At 28.1% G+C, this 26,609-nt stretch overlaps 1 protein-coding gene and 1 long non-coding RNA gene across 8 annotated transcripts in view; one reads left to right on the top strand and one right to left on the bottom strand.

Moving 5' to 3' along the window:
• Far1 (fatty acyl-CoA reductase 1) overlaps positions 1 to 26,609 on the bottom strand; it is a 64,006-nt gene that overhangs the window by 7,471 nt on the left and 29,926 nt on the right. Inside the window, exons 1-6 of one of the 7 annotated variants that reach the window (XM_074253499.1) lie at positions 20,259 to 20,454; positions 19,483 to 19,615; positions 19,198 to 19,292; positions 15,418 to 15,748; positions 1,398 to 1,982; positions 27 to 275 (exon numbers count right to left, since the gene is read on the bottom strand). In XM_074253499.1, the coding sequence (XP_074109600.1) occupies positions 27 to 275; positions 1,398 to 1,610 (462 nt within the window). In that variant the 5' untranslated portion in view covers positions 1,611 to 1,982; positions 15,418 to 15,748; positions 19,198 to 19,292; positions 19,483 to 19,615; positions 20,259 to 20,454. Of the gene's footprint in view, positions 1 to 26; positions 276 to 1,397; positions 1,983 to 15,417; positions 15,749 to 19,197; positions 19,293 to 19,482; positions 19,616 to 19,836; positions 20,017 to 20,258; positions 20,455 to 26,609 lie in introns of those variants that run through there. The other 6 variants (XM_074253500.1, XM_074253503.1, XM_074253501.1 and 3 more) reach the window with 6 other exon arrangements.
• On the top strand, positions 10,760 to 26,242 carry LOC141534263 (uncharacterized). Its single transcript, XR_012480394.1, has 6 exons — positions 10,760 to 12,387; positions 15,551 to 15,655; positions 22,612 to 22,797; positions 23,150 to 23,442; positions 23,604 to 23,835; positions 25,703 to 26,242. It is a non-coding gene; the product is annotated as an uncharacterized LOC141534263 (long non-coding RNA).

Raw genomic sequence — 26,609 nt, 5'->3', positions numbered from 1 at the left:
GCATAAATGAATAAATGATTACAAACCTCCAAATTATCCATTCGATGGCATAGATGTACCAGTTGTTGACTACCCAACATATTGATCATAACCGATAAATTAAGTGCCTCATCAAATTTAACAGTCGCCGCTGAATGAAATACAATCGATACATTTCTTGTTAATGTTTCACGATCAGCTGCTGATATTCCAAGTTCCGGTTCAGTCACGTCACCACCTATCGGTACTATTTTCGTCAGTTCATGTGGACTATCACGGCGCAGTTTATCGAATAGCTATTAAATAACACAAATAATACATCATTATTATTCAAAAATAAACTATGATAATATAAATATTTTTTTTACTTAAATTATTTTAATTGTATATGTCGTTTTTTTATTATGAATAATAGAAAAATTCACTTCAAGTTTTTTTTTTAATAATCTATACAATTTTTTAATTGAAAAAATTTTTAATGAGATTGGGTTCGATTTTAACAACTGTGAAAAATTTTTTAAATTCGTAAAATTGAGATATTGACAAATTTTTTTTTTTAATTATTGATAAAAAAATTTTTAAATTATTGCATTATTAACAGAACATCAAAATTTACAAATTTTTTAAAAATTTATTAGATTAAACTTCTTAACATTAAAACCAAAATTTTATGATAAAAGATCCCGTTATTGACACTGACAATTTCATTCTAATTAAAAAAATTAAATTTTCTCAAAAAATCAATTATTTTAACATTTATAATTAAAAATTTCTATTTATTATTATTATTATTATTATTATTATTATGAGTTGATTTGTTTTTTTTTTTAATTAAAATAAAATTGCAAGTGTCAATAACTAGGTCTTTTACCTTACTTTTTTTTTTAAATAATTTAAATTTTTTACTCTCTTCAATAAAAAAAAAATAGTATGGTGCTCTATAAATTGATTATTAAAAAACATCAGTGAAAAAAAAAATTTTTTTTCAATATTTCAATTTTTTATGATCAAAAAATGAAAAAGCTCCACACCTAAAAAATTACAAAATATAATTAAAAATACATTTAGAAATAACTTAACACAAAGTGTCTGACTACTACTTTAGAGTGCTTTTATTCCAATGAAAAATTTTTTTATTGATTAGAAATTAAATGCACAAAAATAGTTTCGATTAAGATAATTATCTATTATTAGACTAAAAAAAAAAATTAATTAGACTTGAGAGAAAAATTTTGAAAAATTTTAATATCTCAAATCAAGTAAAATTTACGTAAACCAAAAAAAGTTTCTTAGTTGAAGAATTTTTCTACTCAAATCAAAAAGATAAAGTTTTTCAAATTTATTAACTTGGTTCAAGTAAATTTTTTTTTGTGTCTAAAGTAATAATGACAATAAAAAAAAATATATATGAAACTTACGGGTGCATTAAGAAGCTCCTGTAACCTTTCTTGCACACTCTGCCCCTTCTTAGGTCGCATAAGTAAATAAATATTCTTAATCCCAGAGCATGACCTCAGTAATTTCTCGACGAGTACTTTTCCCATAAAACCAGTGCCCCCGGTGATGAAAATAGATCTCCCCATATAAAAATCCTTAACAGAAGTATATTCACCGCCAGCCATCGTTGCCATAACTCGATTCGTAATCCACCAGTTAACAACAACTTTACCACTAAATTCGTAAGTCGGAAGCCGGTGTTGGATTTAAATAATGGAAGTTAATCAGCCTTGGAGTGTCTCTTCGGAGTAAACCAAGCGGATAAAAACCCGCAATTAAACGAAGACTTTATTTATGCGTTAACGTCAATGTTGCTTTTAATTTAAGTGTTGATGGTGATGTTGATACTGATGGCAATATTGATAGATATTCCACAGTAGTAATGCTGCCGCTTATATTGTTGGTGGCACTGAGTGCTCGGGAGTTCTCTATTGTTGATCCAAACTTGTAGAAGTAGTACATGGATCCAGTCACAACCATTTCGTTTTACATTTCTGTCCGCTCACCTGAAAACAATTTATTTATTTATTTATTTAATTTTGTTATTTTATCAAACGTCACTTATTATTAATTAATTAATTACTGGAATACTAAGTATTAACACATAATCATCAATCATAATAGTATAATAACATTACATGATACTACAATTCATTAAAAGTACTACGTATCAAAGATAACTCACAACATTCGATAACGACTGATAAGTTTTATATCGAATTATTTTATATCACTTGTTTTTTCTTATTTTTAGATATTTATATTATATATGTTTCAAGTTTTTTTCTTTTACAATAAAAATCAAAGTTAAAAAGTAATATAGGTCACGTACTTTATATTTGTTCATTCATATAATGGATTCTATTGTTCTATTCTAAATTTTGATATATCGCAAAAGTTTCTTAGATGAGATACCAGCAATATCATTTGTTTAAAATATATATCTATATATTTATATATAATTAGTATTTAAAGATAAGTGAGGTAAGTTTAAGTTGAGTTTGGTTTGCATAATACTGATTTGTTTGTAAAAATTAAATAGATCAAGATGGTAATTAAGAGAACTACTAGATAGTAGTAAGAGTATTATTACATGGACAAATTGGTTTACTTGAACCAAGAAAATTAATGGGGAAAATAAAAATAGTATTGGTTCAGGAGAAATTTTTCTTCACTTAGTTTTCTACTAATGTAAAATGAAATTGAAGACATATTTTGTTTCGAAATTCGATAAGGTGTTGTGAAGTTTATGACACGTCAAATTATGTAATTTCATAACTTAAAATTCTTTAAATTCTAGTATAAATCAATGCGAAAATAAGTCACAATTTTTTTTATGAATTTTCATAAAAAATTTTATCAATGAAGATAATTCGGCTTCGGAATTTCAAAACACGGTAACTAAAATTTTTTCGATTTTTTTGAAATTTACTTAATAGGAAAAAAATGTACACTTTGAATTGATTAAAAATTTTGTTTAGGCATAAAAGGCATGTTGATAAAAAAAAAATAGATTATCTGCTTGGAATACTAAAAAATTAAAATTGAAAAATAATAAATTAAAAATTAAAAAATTAAAAAATTCAAAATTTTAAAATAAAAAATTCAAAAATTAAAAATTTTTTAATTTTAAAATACTAAAAAATTGAAAAAAAAACGACTTAAAATTTTTGAACTGGAACAACTGAATTATTTTCTTATCTTCATAAATATTTTTTCGAATAAAAAAAAATTGATCCTCTACTCAAAAATTAATTCTTTCTGTGTAGGAGTTGCTGATATGAATAGAATATTAATGTTTAATATTTGCAATTAACGGTGAAGTTGTATATTTAAATTCATATTTTTGCCGGTGTAGTGATAATGATATGGATGTATATATGATATAGTATTATGCTGTATTGAAGAGGAGTATGCAGTATATATATAAGAAACGATGCGATGATTAAACGGGAACTTGAATGAGACTAGTTGATGGTTCCGGTATTGTAGGTTTCCCGCTTATTTACAAACTGGTCACATACACACAAACACACACGTGCCCTACTTACAACAAATATAAAATATCTTTACTATTATTATGTATGTTCGATACAACTACAGACGGCAGCTGATTTACGCCCGAGAGAAACTTTGTTCGAGTTGAGAGATATCGATATCCACTTTATTTAATCGGCTGCATCCTAGGAATTTTTTACAATAAGTAATCTAGTTACTATCGAATTGTCAAGAAGAATTCAATTTTTGTGACAATAATGAACAGGGTGGGTGATTTTATTATTAGACTTGTAGACTCAGAGAAGAGTAATCATGAATTTTTAATTGAATTTAGTAATTAAATTATACAATGATTTATTAATAAAAAAAAAAGTATGATTTTGAATTTTAATCAAAATTTTGGATACAAAATGACACTCGCTAAATTTGACATTAAATTTATTGCAAGACAATTTTCTCTATAAGATTTTTTATTATTTTTTATATCTTCAATATTTTACTAGAATTTAATTTAAAATTTTTCCACAATTTTTTTATTCTATTACCTAAAAAAAAAAAAGTTTTTTAGAATTAGACTTCCTCAACATTCGACCAAAATTGCGTCAGCTTACACCGAATTTGTGCGCGTTTTTTTATAATCAGCATAAAGGAAACACGAAACAAAACTTATGGATCAATAATTTCATAACACAATATTTATTAGTCCGACTTTAAGAATATTCTATTTTTAATAATAAAATAAAAATAAATTTACTCCATTGAATATTTCATTTTCTTACATTGAAATTATTCGAAATTAAATGTCAAATTTTGAAATCAAAGTAATATCTGACGCGTAGGTACAGATGACTGAAATTGAACTTATACATGCAAGTATATTTTATACATCAAATGCAGTATTTTTTTTTTTCTTGAATAACTTTTTCATACTAATATTATTTCCTAAATTATTTGAATTGAAAATAATCATTTTGATGTTCTAAATAAAAATAATTATATTACATCAATGAGCGACATTATTACTACAGATATGAATTTAATATTAAATTTCAACAAAAATAAAAAAAAAAGTTTGTGAATTCAGTTGATTAAATTTCTTAGCGATTTAAATCTTATTTAGTCTCGCAAATTCCGTTTAAAGGCCTCGTAATATATAGATTTAAATTTCATTATTAAAATATCTTTTTAATAATAATAATAATAATAATAATAATAATAATAATAATAATAATAATAATAATAATAATAAGCGATGCTTGCTACGTGGCCTCCAAGCGGCGCATCGCGGGAAACGCAGACCATAACATCAGGTCTGTAGGCGAACGACGTAGCCCGTGCAGTGGGCCAACTACCCACTGCATGGAAATAACTGAGTTACCACAAGATACCAACTCAGAAGTGCTCCCCACAACCGGTCCTTTTCGGATGAGGACCATTCATCTGGTGGGAGGAGCACGCCGGACCCGATGAATGATGACGACCCTGGCGCCTTAAGGACTTACTTTAAGTGGACGGAGGAACTGAGAGTCGATCTCTTGGTGTGCTACCAATGTAGCGAGCCGGGGGTGAGCGGCTATATGGCCCGGATGCACACTCTTTGGAGTGATATGCATCCGGAGCTAGCGCATTTTACGCCCAAACACCTGCGTAATTATGCCGCTCATCTTCGGCGAAATAGAAGATCGCTTGTGCCGGACAGAAGGCAGTCTAATAGACTTTCCTTTCCGGCGCAACTACACCAAGAGCGACGCCGTTCCTCCTTGGACAACAACAATCCCTTTGTAGGACGGCAAGTAAGTATATCTAAAAAGATAACTTACTCCCAACAACAGCTTGACGCGGTAAACGAAGATCTCCGTGCAAACATCCTGGAGGATTCCACCCTGCTCACTGTGAGCCAGGTTGTGTATGGTGCAGCAGTTTCGGCTTTTCCGAGAGAGAGACAATGTCTCTCGATCGAGGCAAGGTTGAAACAGCGCATCTCACAACTTGGCTTGAAAATTGACATGTCCTGAAACAGGTCTCCCGCATTCAGTGTGTGATTGAGTACGACACAACTCAAACACCATACACGCCCCGAATTCGGCGCATTGCTGCTGAACTTCGGTGGCGTCATCACACACTGAACAAGAGTACTCTTCATGTCATCAAGGAAGAGTCTCTTAATAAATTGCGGGCTCTAGTGGCTGCTAAAAAGTCATTAGAGAAAAGGCTGAAGCGGTTGGTCGACAACTCGTTGTTTCGATCCAGCCCTTCACGGTTTCTGACACCAAAGACCGATGTTACCGGGAATTATCCAACACCTGAGCGGGTGGAAGCTTTTGGACTGAGTTGTATGGAGATCAACCAAACGTGAACGCCAACACTCCAGCTCTGCACGACTTCAAAGTATTCTGTCGGGAACACCGTCGACAGAATGCTGATGAAGAGAGCCCTGCAGTCAGTGTGGATGAAGTTCGTTCAGCTCTAAATGGCAGCAAAAATTGGGCTGCCCCGGGACCAGACGGCATTAATGTCTTTTGGTGGAAGAAGTTTACTTCTACCCACCTCCATCTGGCCCGCATATTTACATCATACATTAGAGCTGACGATCCGATTCCGGACTGGCTTGTAGAAGGGCGAACCGTACTGATACCTAAAAAAGGTGACTTGTCTGACCCTAAGAATTTCAGGCCTATCACCTGCTTGAATGCGGTTTATAAAATTTTTACAAAAATTTTAAATAACCGTATCTTGCAGCAGATAGAGCCTGTATGGCAACAGATATATGAACAACGTGGCAGTAAAGAGGCCTGTCAGGTTGCAAGGAGAACCTGATAGTGGATCGATGCGTCTTACAAGATGCGATCTACTATCAACGCAACCTGTCAATGGCTTGGATTGACTATCGCAAGGCATTTGACTCAACTCCACATGAGTTGATTTTATATCTACTCAAATGCCTGGGAGTCAATCCCGAAATAGTGGAATGTATTCGGCGTACAATGCAGCTCTGGCGAACGCGATTTCACATTGGAAGTGGAAACGCATTGCACGTAACCGGAGTTGTAGAGTACAAACGAGGGGTCTTCCAAGGCGATTCCTTGAGCCCTCTGCTGTTTTGCATTTCACTGCTGCCTATATCTGTTGTTCTCCGTAAAACTCGTGGGTACTCTGTGGGGCCTCCGGGTGATCGAAACTATTCGATTACCCATCTGCTTTACATGGATGATCTGAAGTTGTATAGCGCTGATAAAGATCATCTACAAGCGGCCCTCAACATCGTAGCAGAGTACACACGAGATGTCGGAATGTCTTTTGGGTTGGACAAGTGTGCGGTCGTACATCTGGCGAGGGGTAAGTGCTCTGATACTGGTGATGATGTCGAATTAGTGGATGGGAGCGTCTTAAGCCAATTAGACGCCGGGGAGTTGTATAGATATCTAGGAATGGAAGAGCACCGCATGCATGCGGTCTCTGAAGTCCGAACAACTCTCCAGAGCGAGTATGTTAGGAGACTCCGGAAAATTTGGTCCTCCGAACTTTCCGGCAAAAACAAAGTCTCAGCTACTAACATGCTCGCTGTCCCAGTCTTACTATACTCTTTCGGTGTCCTGAAATGGACCCGAAAGGATTTACGAGATCTCGACATCAAAACCCGTAAGATCATTAATATGAATCGGAGCATGCACCCCAATTCATCAGTCGCCAGATTATACCTCTCCCGGTCCATCGGTGGGAGAGGTTTGCAGAGTTTGGAGCGGCTTCACGACCGTTTGGTCCTGGGTTTAACTCACGAAGTTGTCAATTTCACTGCAGACGAGGATGACTTTCTTATGCAAATTGTACATAAACATGAAAATGCGCATAAGGGGTCATTCTTGTATAAGGCAGCAATATATGCGGCAAGAACCCTTGGTCTTGGAGAAATAAACGCTCTTATGGAACTCCGAAAGGAGGAATTTAAGAGCGTCATCAGGAACGCCGAGGAAAAACTACTCCTTGGCGAACTGATGGACAAGTCCATGCACAGCGTGTTCTTTAAACACGTGCGTGATCATGGCTTGTCCATCCAGCTGACGTTTTCCTTCTTAAAGTCAGCGGGCCTGATGTCCGAGACTGAAGGGTTCATATTTGCCTGCCAAGATGGTGTCATTAACACTCTTGAGTACCGTAGCAAGGTGCTCCAGGTGCAGCTTCCGGACACGTCCTGTAGGAGGTGTAGACAACATCCGGAGACGCTTATGCACCTTTTGTCGGCATGTCCAGTGCTGGCGAGAGGTGCATATATCCAGCGTCACAATGCTGCCCTGAGAGTACTGTACTACTATCTTCGTCATTGCTAGGTATTGACGTGACACCAGTGCTGCCTTATTTGCCAGGAGATATTCCCCAGGTTGTTGAGAATGACAGTTGCAAAATTTATTGGAACATGCCATTTGCAACAACCCGGCGGATAGATCACAACAAACCTGATATTGTGCTCTTCGACAAGGCCACTCGTGACATTTATGTCATTGAGTTCTCGGCCCCGGCTGAATACAACATCTCAGCCAAAGAAGAGCACAAAAGACAAATATATCAGGATCTCCTGTTTGAAATTGGCAAACTTTACCCAGGTTACCGTGTCAAGCTTGTCGTCCTGATTGTTGGCGTCCTAGGAGGGATGAAACAGTCTTTTGTATCCTCACTTGCCAAAGTTCCAGCTTGCTCATCAAAAGCTGAGTTCTTGGCAGTTAGGATGCAGAAGGCTGTTTTACTTGGTTCTCTCCGTCTCTTAAGGGAAATGACTTTGGCCTGCTGTGATCACTAACCGCCTTGTTGTGCGGAGTGGTCCAGCAGTAACGGATGGAGCTCAGGCTGGGCCCTCGGAGAATCGGACTCCGGGGATAACCCCCCTGAGCATTTAATAACAAAATAATAATAATAATAATAATAATAATAATAATAATCATAATCAAAAATAGTGATGAAGTAAAAAGAGAACAATAGTAACAGAAGGTACAATTAATTAAAAATAACAACAAGAAAAAATGAACAGTGTGAAAAAGTAAAATAAAACAGCAGTGTCATCGTAAGAAAATTCGATATTATGAGAGTAGACTATTTTCCTGGTAACCTTAACCTGGTTACCTTCGGCGCTCGCCGACATATTTGTAATAAAACTGGTTTAGTTTTATTTGTTGGGATGATATAGAGTATAAAGTACTGTTTTATCGGGTAAGAAGAAACAATAATTTATTAATATAAAATCTAGTACATATAAAGAAAAGGGAATCTCTAGCTTAAGCTACTAATATTTCGATAGTAGGCACGTGTAGGAATAAAATTATGTATATACTGGAATGATCATTTATTCTTTTCACGGCTCCTGTCGCGGACGTGACAGTATATTAATCAATGTAAATACACTTATACTCCTACTTGTACATACTGGGTTGATATATTTGCTTTTCAATGTAGAGAAACTGACTGAGGACTGAGGACTTGACTGAGATTCCAGGTCACCGTCCCGCCTCGCTTTTTTATTCGCGGTCATTAAATTCCCATTGATTACTATACTAACTATATTATATTATATACTCCTAATATAACCGTCCTCCTTGATATGAAGATGAGAATAAAAAAAAGGATTTATTCCTGCGGCTGAATTTATATTATTGTTGAATTGAGAATAGAGATAAGGAAAGGAGGGTTCATAAATATCTTAAGTATTATAATAATTATTATTATAATATATAATAAAGTATAAATAATAAATTATAAATAATATAATTATTTACTCATATATATAATATATATATATATATATATATATATATATATATATATATATATATATATATATATATATATAATATCGAAGGATGAGTCACCAATAGTGTAGGTGTTTATTGAATATCACAAAGAAGACACCCGATGACGACCTCGTTACTCTAAGACCCGTTACAGCTGGTGACTTACTGCCCGAGTTTGTTGAGTTTATTGTTATTTAATGAATAATATTGATTTGACATTCACTACATAAATTTTTTACGCTCAATTTAATATCAAGAAATCCGCGAGATATTTTAATTAAAAACTTTCTTTGCTGGTTCTTTTTTTGGCACTGCCGGGTCTCGAACTCTGGTCGCGCGTATCGACTTAATCTAACCACTGGCATCCCACCACTGAGAAGTAACAGCAGATTTTTTGTCATTTTAAAATTTATAGTAAAGTTAAAATTTTTTGTCGAATTAATTAATTTACTGATTATAAATTCCTGTTTGATTATTAGATAAAATTCCAGACGTAAATATTTATTCTAATTTGTGAAATGATATTAAATTTTTTCAGTCATTTGAAATGATTTATAAAAAAATTAATTGAGAATTTTAATCGAAACTTCTTGAACTTATTTTATAATTAAACTTGTATAAATTTATAAATTAAGTAAAAATGACTTCTTAACAAATTTTTTTTGCTTATTACGTTTAAATCTGCGCTTTAAATTTTCAAATCAAAATAATTTATTTCTTGCTCAATAAAAAAATTTTCGAATTAATATCTACAAGATTTATAATAAATTTTCATGTGATTATTTTTAATTGATTTAAAATTCATGTGATTAATTAAACCAAACACTACTTCCAACATTGCTAAGTCTAATAAAGCTATCTAATCAATTAGTTCATATAATTTTCTAATAAAACCTCAAATGTATAAAGCCGATTGACGTGTATTCGTTCTTGAAATAAATAAATAAATAAATAAAATAAAATAATAAATATAATAAACTAATATAAATAATAATAAATTAATATAAACAATAATAATATCTATGCGTGCTTTCTTTTTTTGCTATGTATTTTATGTATCTGTTTTTTACTGGTAATAAATATTATTATATTATTTATTATATCCAATCAACTCGAACTTTATGTACATAGGATAGGATTATATCCTTTTGGTGCAATAAACTAAATTGAATTGAAATAATTGATTTATAAATCATTTTTTTTACTAATTAATTTATTACTTGTTATTTGGGCGTAATTTATACTCTTAATTAACACAATGTAATACTGAAAATAATAGGCCGAAAATTATTAGATTAATTATCAAGTTAATAAGTTATGATAAAAAAAAAAAATAATTTAAAAATTCATACACAATTTGTTAATTTATCAATTTTTTTAATCCATTGACTTTTAATTTTATTAATTACAAACTCTCAAAAATATTTTTGAACGAGTCATTTTTTTTTGACACTACATCTTTAAAAAGAGTCACTGTCAAGTATTTTATCAAAATTGTAGCAGAAAAAATTCTGTTATTTTTTTCTTATTAAAACATTTGCATTAAAACACTTAAATTCGATGTTATTCAATTACAACAAAATATATTTGAATAATAAAAAAAAAAATAAACGTGAGAGTAAGTACTGTATGATGTATAATAATAAAAGTATCAAGCAAGAAACATTTTAGAGTATTGATCGTTATAATATAGTTAATTTGGCAAACAAATATTAATATATTATAACATAGCCTTCACTTAACTACATTGTACGTATGAATAATAACATAATTTACCGAGTATCTGTTAAATAACTTTTACTTATTATTATTACAACAAGATTTCATTTTATTATTATCTCTTAACTATTGTTGTTATTATTGTTTGTAATATTTATTTTTTAATATTGTATTCTTACCAATCTTTTAATTTGACATGTTTTTTTATTAAAAAATTTAATTAGTAAATTTTAGCAATAATTTTTGTTATTTTAGTGATTTTTTGTCAAAATTTAAATAAAATTTACAACACAATTTTAATGAAAAGTAAAAAAAAAATCCGGTAGTTTAAATGGTAGAGTACCTGATACTTAATCGTGGATATCCAGGTTCGATTACTGGCTTGGTCCGATCTGAATATTTTTTAAAAATTGTTTTTTTACTTCTCAGTGAATTTGCATTTTAACTTTTATTGTAATTCAATAAAAATCAACAAAATAGCAAAAATTGTTGTTAAAACGGTGTAATTAAAATTTTTAATGAAAAATAATGTCAAATATTTAAACTATTTAAAACATTCAAACTACCAGATTAATTTTCAAAATTTTGCTTGTATTTTTGAGGGAATTTTTATTTATTTTTTTATCTGAAAAAAAAAACGCCCTCGGCAATTTACAACAATAGATTACATTTTTATGTGTAGAATATTGAGTTAATATTTACATGCAATAAATAATTTCTGTAGAGAGAAAATAGATTTAAGAGATTTGAAAGAAAAGAAAAACCAAAAATTTTTTTAATAATTGATCATTTAATTGAATTATAAATTATAATTTTAATTTTTAATCCAACAAAAATCATCGAAATAACATAAATTATTACTAAAAGTTTGCGATTAAAATTTTTAATAAAAAAACATGTCAAATTAAAAGATTAGGAAAAATTATCATTGTTTTTTTTACTGTTTACCACTTTTTTTTACTTCTTACCGGCTTAAAAATTAAATTCACATACTTTTAGATAAATTACTCGGATACAACTGACAGCGTACTGTTATTTATCAATTTGTTATCTTTACATTACTTATCGACGATTTTTTTACCTAAATTATCAACGTATTGTTACAGGTACTTGTATATAAAATAACTAATAAAATGAAACAAATGTTTTTGTAGTGACACTAATGATCGGCTTTTAACTAATTGTAAGCAAAGTAATAATATCAACAATTATCATTATCGCATTTAAAGTGTCGTAAAAATTGATGGTTTTCCGTTTTATGATTTTTGAATTGCGATAAAAACAATTTCAGTGTAAATTTATACGATGAATTATTTAGTTTTTCTGTTAAAGACAAAGCGAGAGTAATGGAAAAAGTTTAACGCTCAACTTAAGAAAATAAAAATTTACGTGCTAAAACCAGAGAGATTATTATGGGGTACTATATACTATATACTCGTATATTGTTATTATAAATGCTTATATGAAAGCGACAAAGAGTCGCCATAATGTCGCGTGTTTAGACTATAACATGCTCCTGCTTGTGGAAACTAACATAAAGAAAAATGGAATAAAAAATAAAAGAAATAGGATGATAAAGAAAATATATACATTTTACAGTATCACGACATGCGTCAAAGCGCAATGCGGTCATTCACATATTCGAATTATTTACGCTGGATTGGTTTCCCATATATGTAATATTAGTAATATAATAAACCATGACACCATCGGCATTTAAGTTATTAATAGAAATATAATCACGTTTTTTTTCAAGGATTATTTAATGTATTATAACATAATATGTTTTATAAATTATGGAAGTCAGGAGTATTATCTAATTGATTAAAAAAATTATTGATTTTTTTTTGTTATTTACTTCACCGGAAAAGCGCGCTTGATATATTATTAAGGCTCAAGTCTTCAATAGTAAAATTATTTTCTTCAAAGTATTTATGACAGAGAGTTACTTTAGATTTTTTTTCTTGTTTTCAAGTAGGAATTTAAGTTTAGAAAGATAGATAGAAGTTGATGCTTTTATGGAGGTTCATAAAACTAAGTATTGATTAAAAAAAAAAAAAAAAAAAAATTTAAGTTTCAGATTATCTTTTTTTTTTTTAATTTTTAAATAAAATTAAAAAAAATTGAATTTTAGAGAATTAAAATTAATGTTTAAGATCATCAATCAAATTTTCATATAATTCATATAATTACAAGCTTAAAATAAAGAAGCAATTTTCACACAAAAAAAAAATTAACTTGAATTGAAACGAAAAATTCTTAAATCAAATAAAATTTACTTATACCAAGAAAAATTTCTAAATTTAAGAATTTTTCTACGTAAATCAAGAAAATTAAATTCTTTAAAATTTATTCTTGATTCGAGTAAATTTTTTTTTACTCTACACCAAAATTTATTAAACGCAAATTTTTGTAATAATCATTGTACTTTTTATTGTATGATGACTGGTAATAAATTTATTGATAAAATTTTTCTTCTTTATAAATCACAATTGGTTATAATGATGAATGGATGTTATGTAATTTTACAAAAAATCGGCTAAAAATTCTAAAGATAGTTTAAATTAAAATTTTAGTTATTTCTACTTAAATCGCGCAAATGTCTATCAAAATATTCTTAAAAAATAACAATAAAATTTTATAATCTTCTAAATTTACTCTAGTAAGGTTTAATTGTTTTCTTTAAATTCGGTCTTTTATTTCTCCGTATTTTTGTATTGTAATTTTATGAATATGTTGTTTAATATACAATAAACTGATTTTCGAGCCATAAATATAAACAGAAATTATTAAACTCAATCAATAGATTTTAAATTTATATGATAATATTGTGATATTACCATGAATGAATTATTAATTTTTTTATAGACTCGATATTTAATTTAAAAATATGTATACTAAAATTTTAGTAAATCTACAAAATTTTCAACCATGTATAAAGTATTTCTTTTTGTTTCGAAAATAACATTTGTTAAATTTTTATTCGAAGTAAAAATACACTTCTAATGTTTTTAATAGTAACTTAAAAATTTTGAAATAATAAAAAAATTCTTTTAAAGTTATCAACCCAAAAATTTTATCAATCAATAACTTTAAAAAATTATAAGAAAAAAAAATAATAAATTTTGGACCGTAGTTAGAGGAAAAAAAAAAACCCAAATTTAAATGATCAAATACCAGATGATACCGGTTCTATCACGCGTTGTGTGCGACCGTGGGCTCTGAAAAATATTATGAGCCATGGTTCACACATAACAGTACGGCCACAGCCTCAGCCAAGTTGTTATGTGTGTAATAACCTGCTATGCTTGTAAGAACGAATCTAAGTGTGCCACTCGGTCATTCACTACGAAATCCTCAGCCCAGGAAAGTTAAAAAATACATACCGACTACCTATACTTATACCTGTACCGGAAAACCTGACAAAATATTCGACGTCCTTCAGATCAGTGTCGAAATCCCGAATTTTTATATAATATTTGTCAACCCGACCCATTAGCGACCGATCTTTTCTACGGTTATATTAACTAACTCTTTTACGTAATACTATAATGAATACAAATTAATTTATGATCTACGTTTATTAACAACCACATAATCCTAAAATTTGAATTTTGCAATAAAAATCATTACAGAATTATTATGGATTAGTCGCTGAGATAAATTTTAATTAAAAACTGTCTGCTCTAACTCAGCAATTTCAACAAAAAAATTATAATCAGTTAATAATAAATTCGTAAAAAAAAGTAAGCATTTTCTGAAAGCGTCAATCAAGATTTAAATTTATTAATTTGGTTCGATAATTGCATTATCAAATTAATTGCTTAGTAATTTATCGAGAAAAAATTAATACAAAGTTATAAATAATATTAATTTATTGATAAATAATCGTTAATACTTATTTTTGCAGCAGTTTCGCATAAATTATCGTTTTTAATTAATAGACTAATAAAAAATGAACTTATAAAAAAAAGCGCAACGCAATTTCCAGATTTGTGCAAATATCAGGGATTATAATTGCAATAAAAAAAACTAAAATAAAATAATAAAATGAAAGAAAGATAAATAATTACGATGCAAAATCTACCGTTACTTGCGCTGATTTCGCTCGGTTAAACTTTCGCGCGTAAACAGATAGTTAAATATGCTGAGTAGTTGAGTAGTTGCTTGATTCTAAGTATGTATTCTAAGTATAAGTAAAGGTATTAGTTTAACTTTAAAATTCAAATCTTTAACAATAAACGCTCTAATTAATCAATTTCTTGTTTAGTGTTTATTTTTGTTTCAAACTCGATAATTGCAACTTTAGTTATTCAATTTAAATTTAAATTTAAAAAATTACTAATAAGTTTGTTTAATCATTTGTAAATGATAATAATAATAATAATTATTATTATTATTATTATTATTATTTATATTTTGAAATTATTATTAAATGAAGTCTTACCAAAAAAAAATTTCAAAAAATGTAATAATCCTTGGAATGTAAAACAATTCACAAATAAAAAATAATATTGATAAACAGTAAATAAAAAAAATAATAATAAAGTTTACGAAAACTAATAACTGGTTGCTTTCAGGTCGAGGAACGAAAGGTAACTGAGCGCATTGGACCTACGCCGGGATTCTTATATCATCATCTGATAGGAAGACACTCGGGCACTTGGTCGTCCCTCTCCGTTAGAGTAATTTTTGTTATTATCATTATTATTATGAATTTATTCTCAAGGTCAATAGTGTATCCTTGCCTACTTCTAGTGGTACCTAAAACAGAAATTCTAAAGCGAAAATAATTTTTTTTTTTTTTTTTTTTTTTTTCCAAATAAATTAGATATAGCTGAATTTTGTAATTTTGTTTATCAAATATTAATCTGGACATTAATCAAAGTCGAAAAAGATTTTTTGTGGCGAGTTTAAATTTCAATCTTTTGATGAGGCGTAGAAGGAATTTTTTCTAATTGTGAGCGGTATTAGTATAGGAAGCGCGGTGATATAATATGAGTAATATATTTTTGTTTTTGATTAATTTATATTAGGCGGGTATGTTACGGCAACCCGGATAAAGTATACGTGAGATAATATTATTATATTTATTAGGGTGTGCCAAAATGTAACTTCCTTGATGGACCTTATAAAATTGGAATTTTCAGTTCCGCTTTTGAAATCAGCTGTGTTTAGGCCTTTCCTAAGATATTTTAGGGTAAGACGATAAATTTGATTTTCATAGAATTTTTTAACTGGAGCTTAGTTAGGGCACTTCCGCTGAAAATTCAAATTTTCGCCGGAAGTGCCCAATTAAACCTCCTGCTAAAAAATTCTATGAAAATAAAATCTATCGTCTTACCTCAAAATATCTTAGGAAAGGCCTAAACACAGCTGATTTCAAAAGCGAAACTGAAAATTCCAATTTTAAAAGGTCCATCAAGGAAGTTACATTTTGGCACACCCTAATATTTATATATTTATGAATAAACGAGGATTATATATTATATTTAAATAGTATATAATGTAATGAGAAAATCGAGTGTGGTAGTATTGCAAGAGATTCCTCTAAGATATAATATATAAAGCTCACGAGGCACCTGCTTGTCATTCCTCGGTGTCAATAATGCTTATTGAATTTAAAAGTTGTTTAAATGGAATGATGTGACTGAAATTTAATACTTTTTACAAAAGTTTATTTTGCTTTAAATTGTATTACTTGCTAGTAATTGAATCGAGTGTACATTATAAAGTGATTGGTGATAGAATAAACAGACTGTTAATTATTAATATATTTTTAATCCTTTTTGCAATAAACAGTTAAATTTTATTTTTTAGTTTTGCTGACTTTCTTTTATGAAAAAAGGAAAGCTTTTTTTTAATCTTAATTTCGTTCATTTCTTGATATAGTTTTAATTTATTAATTTATAAACTTATAAATTTTAATTTTTTAGCATCACGGTCTATAATACTTTAAGTCATAAAAATGATGTTTACAATTTTTAAAAAGAAATTACATAAAATAAAGAATAATTAATAAAATTATAATTGTCGAATTTTTTATATCGAAAATTAAAAAATTAACATTTATAAAATTTTTCTTTTCCAAATAATTTAGAATGAGAAATAAAATTTCGGTTGACATTAAAAACTGCAAAAATTAATTGTAAAATTTATTATTGCAAATTTTCTTGATTATTATTGTAAATTTGCAGTAAAATAAAATAATTTGAAAGGAAAAAATTTTAAATTGAATTATAAATTTTATTTAATGTTCTACCTTAAAAATTTCCGCAAATACTTTTATTAAAAATATTAAAAATTTTTTCTATATATATTTCTAAATTTTATGTAATTAGAAGTTTATATAATATTATTTATTTAAATTGATTTTAATAGGGCATATTAAGCTTATTTTACTCGGAACTTAAATTATTATGGGCCATTGTAGAATTCAGCAGTACCCAGGTGGAAAAATATTATAATGTGATTATAATGATTTGCGCATTATAATGTCATTATAATGACATTATAATTCGTGTCAAAAATATTTATTTTTCCGAAACTTCCCATCAAAAATGTCAAAAATACCAAAAACTCTGTGTTAAGATAATTAGGTTTCAGTTCTTTTTCTTGTTTTTCAATAAACAGTTATTATAAAAATTCAAGACGATATAACAATTATTAATTAATAAATTAATTTAGCTCAAATTTCAGCGTTTCAAGGTCAAGAAAAAATATTTTAGCGCAGTGTTCCCGAATTGTTGTACAATTTTTTTTGTAAAATTTGAGTAAACCTCCTTTGATTTAATCGTTTAAGTAAAGCTTATGGAAAAAACGTCTTAGTGCTGAGTTCCTGATCCTTCAGAAAATTTTATTTTAAAGTTATCAATTGACCTCTCTCGCTATGACTGGTTCCAGCTCAAACTTAATTATCTTAAAGCAGAGTTTTTGGTATTTTTTAGATTTTTTATAGGAAATTTTTGAATAAATAAAAAATTTTTTGACACACATTATAATGACGTTATAACGTCATTATAAAGACATTATAATATTTTTCCACCTGGGTAATTAATAAATTATTCAATGTAATTACTTTAAATTTAGATCAATAAATATTTTCCATGATAATTTCATGTCATAAAAATAAAAAATAATATAAATGAACTTTTAAAAATGAATAATAAAAATCCATTAGTAAATTAACTTGAAAAAAAAAAAAAAAAAAAATAAAAACTCTTAGTAAAATAACTCAAATTAGAAAATTAAAATATATGTATATTTACTTTCCAATTATCACAGTTAAAAAAAGTGACTCTTCAAATAAAAGCCGACAAATTATCGTACGAAAGATAATAAAATAAAGCAGCCACGCGTAAATATTCAGTGTTAGTCATACCGATAATTGATCATCATCATCATCATCATCAAACCCCGATAAATCAAATGACAATAATTAAAAGCATATATAAATAAAATAAAATCAAGTGTTACAGAAAGTGAATTGAGGAAAGAGACTAGGTGTAACATACAAGTGACACTTGTCTCGTATTGTTATATGTACACATACATAAATTAATACATATATAAAATACGCTTGCGCCACAGATTTACCGACATCGGATAAACGCAGGGAGGGACATACTTGGATCGATCTTTTATTTTACGATAATACTAAAAAAGACCATTATGACAGAAGAAAAATTTTTTTTAACTAAACAACCAAATATATTTATTATTTAAGCCTACTGCTCCTCATTTTCTTGAACATAATTGTTTTTTTGCTTTATTAACACCTTGTCATTCTATCTCACGATCAATTATCGATTGACATTCCTGAACATTTGTAAGTCTAAGAAAATAATAAAACTCAATTCAACTGAACAGTAATAAATTGATTTATCGGCATAAATATTCATATCAGAATTAGCATGATTATAATGATAATGACATAATGTATGCGATATTATTATTTGAATAAAAAGGTGTTGAAAATGAGTATATAAAATTATTGAATTATCGAGTGTCTCGTGGAAGAGCAAGGTTTACTGAGGCCAACTTGGTTTACTTGGATACTTGGATAGGGTAAAAAGGAGTATCAAGGGGTTGGATGTATGTAATGTAAGTAGTGAGCACGGGTGGCTCGTTCTATTTAAGTGGGGGAGTAAACGAAGAGAAAAGTTCGCCGCATTGGGCGGTGGTGCATCACGTTGAGCAAAAATACATATATGTCTAGTCTCCTCACCGGCAACTAATCTACTGAGACAACAACTAATCCAGGAACAACCGAGGAAGAAGAACTCGACTGATCAACACTTGTTTCATATTTATAATTCACAACTGAAAAAATTCATATTTATTATTTAAATAATAATCTAATCAAAATATTTAATAGTATTATTACTTGAACAATAATTAAATATTTTTTATTATGTCACAACTACGCGGCAAGCCGGTGCGTGTCATGTCAGATAATAAAAAAAAATATATATATTTAGATATAATATAAAAAAGAAGAAAATGAACTAACCCTGAACAAAGATGAATGGGGAGTCTGAACCGTTATCTCCGGCACAATTTCGCTCTATTGTTACTGCTCTCTAGTTTCTCTAGTCGACCCGGAAAACCAGCTGGCAAAGGCGCGGCTATCCAAAAACCGAGTTCTAAAAAATAATAAATAAATTAATTCAAGTTTTTTTTTTTTTTTTTTTTTTCCCCAGTTTTCAAATTTACTAATTAAATATTTAATATATGACATGTTGAGTAAGTGTTATAATTTTTAATAAAACACAGTAGTTGCTAAGAATTTTAAGAAAATAAATAAAACGGGGCCATCACACACTGGCACTGATTAATTAAGTGTGACATTAATAAATGACATTACCGAATAAAATACTCATTGACAATACTGCTAGGTGATGATCCAATAAATCGGTAGGTTGTAGTGAGCTCGCCCGGAGTTGAATTTTTTTTTTTTAAAGCATAAATAGTAAAAAGTTAATTTGTCAGTATCTATCGGTGAGATGATTTTTAGTCTGGAAGACTGGTGAGCGGTAGGTGCGGCCTTATAAAATAAATGTGAATTTTATTTGTCGAAATTAACAAATATAATTATTAACAATTACTTATCCACTAGAGTTCGTAATAGTTATAGTTATATATTGTTATATATAGATATTCATTTATATATATTGATGTAAATGTAAATGTAGATGTAGATGTATTATCGGATAATGCTGGTTATATTAGTGGCAGTGGCAGTACTCGTACTCGTTATCGAGAGACATAAAGATAAAACAAACTCACCGGGCTGAATGTGACAGATATATATTTTCACGTGTAATGCCACCAAAGTACTCGTGCGAGCTCCTCTCAAACTTAAATCGCCGCAATAACGGGCTATTTAACACAGGAACCCGCACTTCTTCTCTCCTTTTTCACACTTTTCAGCCCGAATCACTCGCACACCAACCGCGTTCGCCATCTTGGGGCAACTGCCAAGTACCACCAGTTTGGGTAACTAACTAGTACTAAAAGTCACCATGTTCAGAGGAATTACAACGGACACCAGCGTATCTATCGCTACCCTAGTTTTCTATTTCACACACCCCCGAGGGATGGATCCACTAGGCACCCCAGCGCCCTCTCCCCACCACTACCGCCGCCGACTACCCGCGACTTCTTCCGAAACAATCTTCTGAGTTATAATCCCTATTCTAGTTCATCCTAATCCACATTCACCTTTGGGGGTTGAAATTTTTTTATTTTATTCTAATCTACTTTTTTTTTATATTCATTAGTTTAATTTAATTTGATTTAGTTATTATTATTATTATTATTATGAGATGACATTAAAGTTAACTGTCACTTGACAATTTAAAAAAATTTTTTTACTAATAAATTTGCTCCAAAAAATTATTTTTAAAAAATTGCATTTGTAGTTTTTAAAAATTTCTAAATGTAAATTTTTTTTTGCCATAATTTATTTGTTACAAAAATTCTTAAAATTATCAACTATCAGATAAGTTAATTTTCATTAAATTTAGCTGTCACTTCACAATTATTTTAATTGTCTTCAACGAATAAATTATAGCAAAAAAAATGATTAAAAAAATGGACTTGTGGAAATTTTAATAAATTAAAAATACAATTTTTTAAAAATATCATTTTCTTGAAATAAATTGAAAATTTTTAAATTCAAGTGGTATAAAAAATTTCTTGCCAATGTTTTGATAAATTTGACAGTGATTAATTTTTAACATTGTTGAATAAAATCTTAAAAAAAGTCAACAATTTTTTTAGAAAATTTTTAGTTATTCATAAACAAATTAGAATTGTAAAAAATAACTTTTAAGAAACGCAAATGATAATTTTAGGATTTTATAGTGTTTAATTTAATCAGGATATTTAAAAACTTAAAAATTGACTAATATTTGCACACTTAGACGAGGTTTTTGAATATTTTTAATACTACCAAAGCAATTTGTAAGATTTTTAAATGGAAAATAAAATATTCGATAAATTATACTGAGATTAAGTAACTTGACAATTTTTAAAATTTTTCTGAACAAATTAATATAACGAAATTCTAAATGTAGAAATTTAAAATTATCTTTGATTACTAAAAGCTAATTTTGTTGACATAAATTATAGTGACTGAAAAAGCTTAGGTTTGATCCCCCGCGGTTTTTAAATTATTATTTCAGCAATCTTGGGTTTTTTAGAATTTAATAGAGTGGTACGACTTTGGGTCTTCCCTAGTGAATGTCTCAAAAGAGAAAAAAATATAAATGGAGAATTAAGAAGAGAAGATAAACATGGATCATAAAGAGAATTGAAAAATTTTAAAGAAGAAGAGGAAGATAATATATTCCGTATATAACCATTACATATTACATATGTAAAAATGGATAAATAAAAAGATAAGAAGGTAGAAAATTTTGCTGTAATATAAGTTTCCGTTGTTATAATTATCATTAATAAATTATAAAAAAAAAGTTTGTAAATAAAGAAAATCAGAAGAACCCAATTCGTGATTTTACAAGTTAGTTTACTAGCAACGTCATTAAAAATAATAATTAAAGAATGATACTGAAATTAGAGTAGACAATTCATAATTTTGAAATTTTGTTTTCAACACAGTAAAAAATTTTGTGTTAAATATTTAACACTTTTTTTGTGTAAATTTCACATTTATTGTGTTTAATTAACACAAAAAGTGTTAAATATTTAATGTAAAAATTTTTAACACAAAATTTTTTGACGCATTGACGCAAAATTTTTTACTATAAACAAATAAATATTGATAAATAAAAATTCCTATTGTAGTAGTTCCAAATAACAATAGATTCAATTAAAAAAAATTTTTTTTAAATAATTTATTTGCTGAAAAAAATTATAAAAACTTTCAGCTGAAAACATGTAACTGAAATTATCAGACATTCACCGATTTTTCAGACTTTTCTTGAAAAACAAATTAGTACAAAAAATTTTTTAAAAATTTTCCACATTAGAAAGCTAAAGAATCTATAAGTATATTAAAAAACATTTTTTCCTCATTATTTAGTCGATAAATAAATAAAATAAAAAAAGATAAGAAGCTTTATCATCTAAAAAAATTAGTAACTCTGATAAATTAACTATTTTTATAAATCCCCAGGGTCAATGGTGCCGATACTGGAGCTTCCGAGCGACGAATATCAAGAAAATAGCTTGTAGCTGGCTAAAACAGCTCCAAGTAACTGACAAGACAATTGGCGATATAATGTTTGCTTTCTCCCCTGGAGCTCACGCTATTTATATTCAGCTCTTAGCTTGCGATTGCAAGTAATCATAGATCTTATCGGTATGAATGCTAGAATTAGTACAACTCTATCTGATTAAATTATTCAACCAACATTAATACAACATACACAAGTATAAATTTTATTAATTGAAAATCTGTTACTAATGATGATAATCTCGATCTTTCCGGCGCTTATTTTAAAATATTTGCCGACAAAGATACTAGAAAAATATTTAATAGTTGGTAATGAATAAACGCCCTAATATAACTAAGTGGCGCCACGATCAATTATATATTTACGATTTTATATATGTATAAATATGAATATAAATCTAAATATATTAATTTACAGTGTATTAATATTAAAATTGATTTTGTATGTTATAATTAATTTTTTAAATTTAATTTGCAGAAAGAAAATTCCACGAGACATGATCAAGTGATCATATTTAATTTGATAAGACAATTATGCAAATTGGAGGCCCGCGACACTACAATCTAGTTCAATCAATAAACAATAATTGGTGTCATGTATAACAGCAAGTACCTATATGCGGTATGATACTCGTTGGATAAATCAAATTCAAGTGATTCAAATGACATAATGTATTTAACAATTAATATACTAAAATAGAAGTTGACAAATCAAGATAAGTATATTTAGATTTCAACGACGGAGGTGACATGCGCAAGATAAACTTCGCGGTAATTATTATTTAATTTAAATCACGTGAGATGTTAGTTTGATTTTGAAGAAATGTTTTTTGTTAACTGAAGTAAATACAGAGTAAATAAAATTTATTATAGATATTTTTATTCAATATTTATTTATTTACTCACATTTATTTTATTTTATTTATTTACAGTATTGGTGGGTATTATCTGAAGGTACGCAAGACTACGATATGAGTCATTGTACCATTTCACAGTTATAAACAATTTAAACCACAAGTTGTCGTCCCCTGTACTGACTCGTGCTGAGTGTCGATTGAAAATAATTGTACGGATGTACAATATTTATTTAAGAGAATAAAATACGAATAAAAAATGATGACTCATCACTATACAAATATGTGAAATAGTGTTGTTTATATTCGTGTAGGTATTCGTAACATTATTAATATAATTTATATTTTGCATTTGGGTTTGCTTGTATGTTGTTATTCTGGGTTAATTTATATCTTTTTCATTTTAGCTTCTATTGTTGAGAGTAATTTATTAAAAAAAAATATACTGTCATCAAACATGGTTCATGTTTTATGTTGTGTACTTATATACTTATTACTTATTACAATATTAAACTAAGCCAGAAAAATATAATGTAATTTAAAGACAGTGACTTCATCAGTAATGTTTGTTTTACTGGTTATTTTTTTTTTTTTTTCGGTGATAGAAAATTGTGATAAATTAAAATTAGAGTTTAGATTGAGCTTGAATTAATGTAATTAAGATTATATTATTTCTTTTTTACTTAAAATTATTACTTTGTGCTGATAAAAGAATTGAACTTGATTTAAGAAGAAAAAAATCATTTTTTTTAATCTTATTAAAACTTTTTGATTTAAAATTAATCTCTTGAATCAGCTTAAAATTTTAATCAGTGTAAAGATATAAACGAGGGAAAGTTTAAAATTTGAAAAAACATAATTATATCATATTAACTGATTAAAAAATGCTCAATGAATCAAAACAATTTTTTTTTTAATTTAATTCAATCTAAAAACTGCATTCTTTACGTAAATAATTTTTTACAACTAGCAGTTAATTAAGAAATTAAGCACTTAATTACAAAAAAACGTATTAACTCTGAAGTATAAATGTATTCTAAAAAATAATTTTATTTAAAAAAACAATGACAGCCGGAAATCTTTGGTAACGTTTTTTTTACTGAACAGTATTTAAATACATTAGTTAAGTTGATATTTCAATGGAAACCTTTGTTTTCAATCTAATTGAAGAAAAAAGAAAATTAGCATAATATTATCAATAAATTAATAATTCATCGAACATTTAGCAATTAGTAAATAAATAGTGACGTAACAAAAAAGCATATTTCAATAAATAAATTTCGAAAGAGATTAACACACTGTATTTATGTTATAATTATTATAATTATATTTTTACAAACAAAACTTGTCAAGTTATCATTTTGGTATTTTGTAATAAAATATAATTGGATAATTCGATGTTCGAGGCCATACTAGCTACCAGTACAGCTACGCGGAGAAGGTTAACGGTCTTTGACTAAATATCTAACCAGCGAGTAGGTATACATATAGAAATATGTCGTGTGTCGCAAAAATATTATTTAATGAGTTAAGTATGTAAGAATACAATAAATCGATCATCCTCGACTTTTGTTATATCCGGCAGGTCCTGGCAACTGATTTCCTTTAAGGATTGCGACCATTTGTATCCTAGATTTTTATTTCTAACACGCGAGCTTTGTCATTTATCGCGACTTAGTATTTATTGTTAATAATTAAATTTTTTTCATAAATTAATTTATTTTAAATTATACTCGAGGTTTACAGTGAATTTTAAATAGCAGAAGTAATTGCGTGGTTTCATTTCGCGATTTGTATCTATCTATCGGGTAATTATATCCATTATCAGTAAACACTGAATAACATATTAGCGATCAAATTATTATCATTTAACCCTTTACATTTAAAGCGTTTTTTATTGACCATTTTCGATATCATTAACCAACCCGCCTACCTAAAATCGTTAATTTACCAAGTACACGTTATCTTTATTTCGCGGAAAATGTAGGTTTAAATATATACATTTAAACATTAAGCTAATTCTACACGCGATGTTCATTATATTGTTAAAGAATTACTTTACTTTTCGCATTTATTGACCTCATTTAATTTTCTAAGCACATGTGTACTTTTAATTATAATTACACATTTTTTTTACTGTATTTAATTATTGTGTATTTATTTTTTTTTTTTTTCAGGGTGAACGTAAATGGATTTTTAGATGGAAAATTATCGATTAATTAATACGTATTCTTCTGTATAATTTATAGGTATTTATAATAAATAAACACGAAGATATTTACTGAACAAATAGCAGAAAATTTGTTAGCCATCGAGAGAAAATATGTCAGTTGTATCAATAGTAACAAGTATAAGATTGAGAACACATCTATTACTATTACTACATATACCAGAAATTCTTGATTCTTGTTAACTGGAATAAACCAACTGTTGGATGGGTTGACAATGTCAATAGTGATGATATGTTATGTAGTTTCGCGCTGACGCTGCGAAAATACTTTTATTATTTTAACATTCCATTTACGTCAAAAGATGTTTTTTTTTTGTATGATATGAACAAATATTTTACTGAATTCAATATGTTGCGATATTCAAATTTATTCATGAGAAATTTTGTCTAGAATTTGAATTTTATAAATTTCTTCTTTATCTTTAGTTGATACTTTGATACACATATGTATTTTTAAGTTTATAAATTTTTCTTTAAATTTATTGCATAAAAAATTTGGCTGGTTTTTTAATTAATTTTTTTTTATTTTTTTATTATTATTATTTAATAAAAAAATTAAAATCAATAACATAAATTCAAAATTGATAAAAATTTGATAAATCTTAAAAAAAACTATAAATGCAAATTTTTTAAAATGAATTTTCAGAACAAATTTATTTATTGATTTTAGAATCATTAATAATCAATATTAATTATTTTTGTATTAAAAAAATGATTTCTTGCATGAATAAATTTTTAAATATTATAAATACCACCTGCAATGGATTTTGCAGAGCTAATAATATAAAGATAAAGATAAGATGTTGTGAGAAAGTCATAAATATTCTTACACGTATAAAAAATACCCGATCTAA

The sequence above is a fragment of the Cotesia typhae genome, unplaced genomic scaffold (genome assembly GCF_013202065.1).
Source record: "Cotesia typhae breed Kobodo isofemale line unplaced genomic scaffold, CoteBio_Ctyphae scaffold_13, whole genome shotgun sequence".
Taxonomy (NCBI): Eukaryota; Metazoa; Arthropoda; class Insecta; order Hymenoptera; family Braconidae; genus Cotesia; species Cotesia typhae.
The sequence above is the reverse complement of the archived record's forward strand: the minus strand, read 5'-3'. Positions and strand labels throughout refer to the sequence as shown.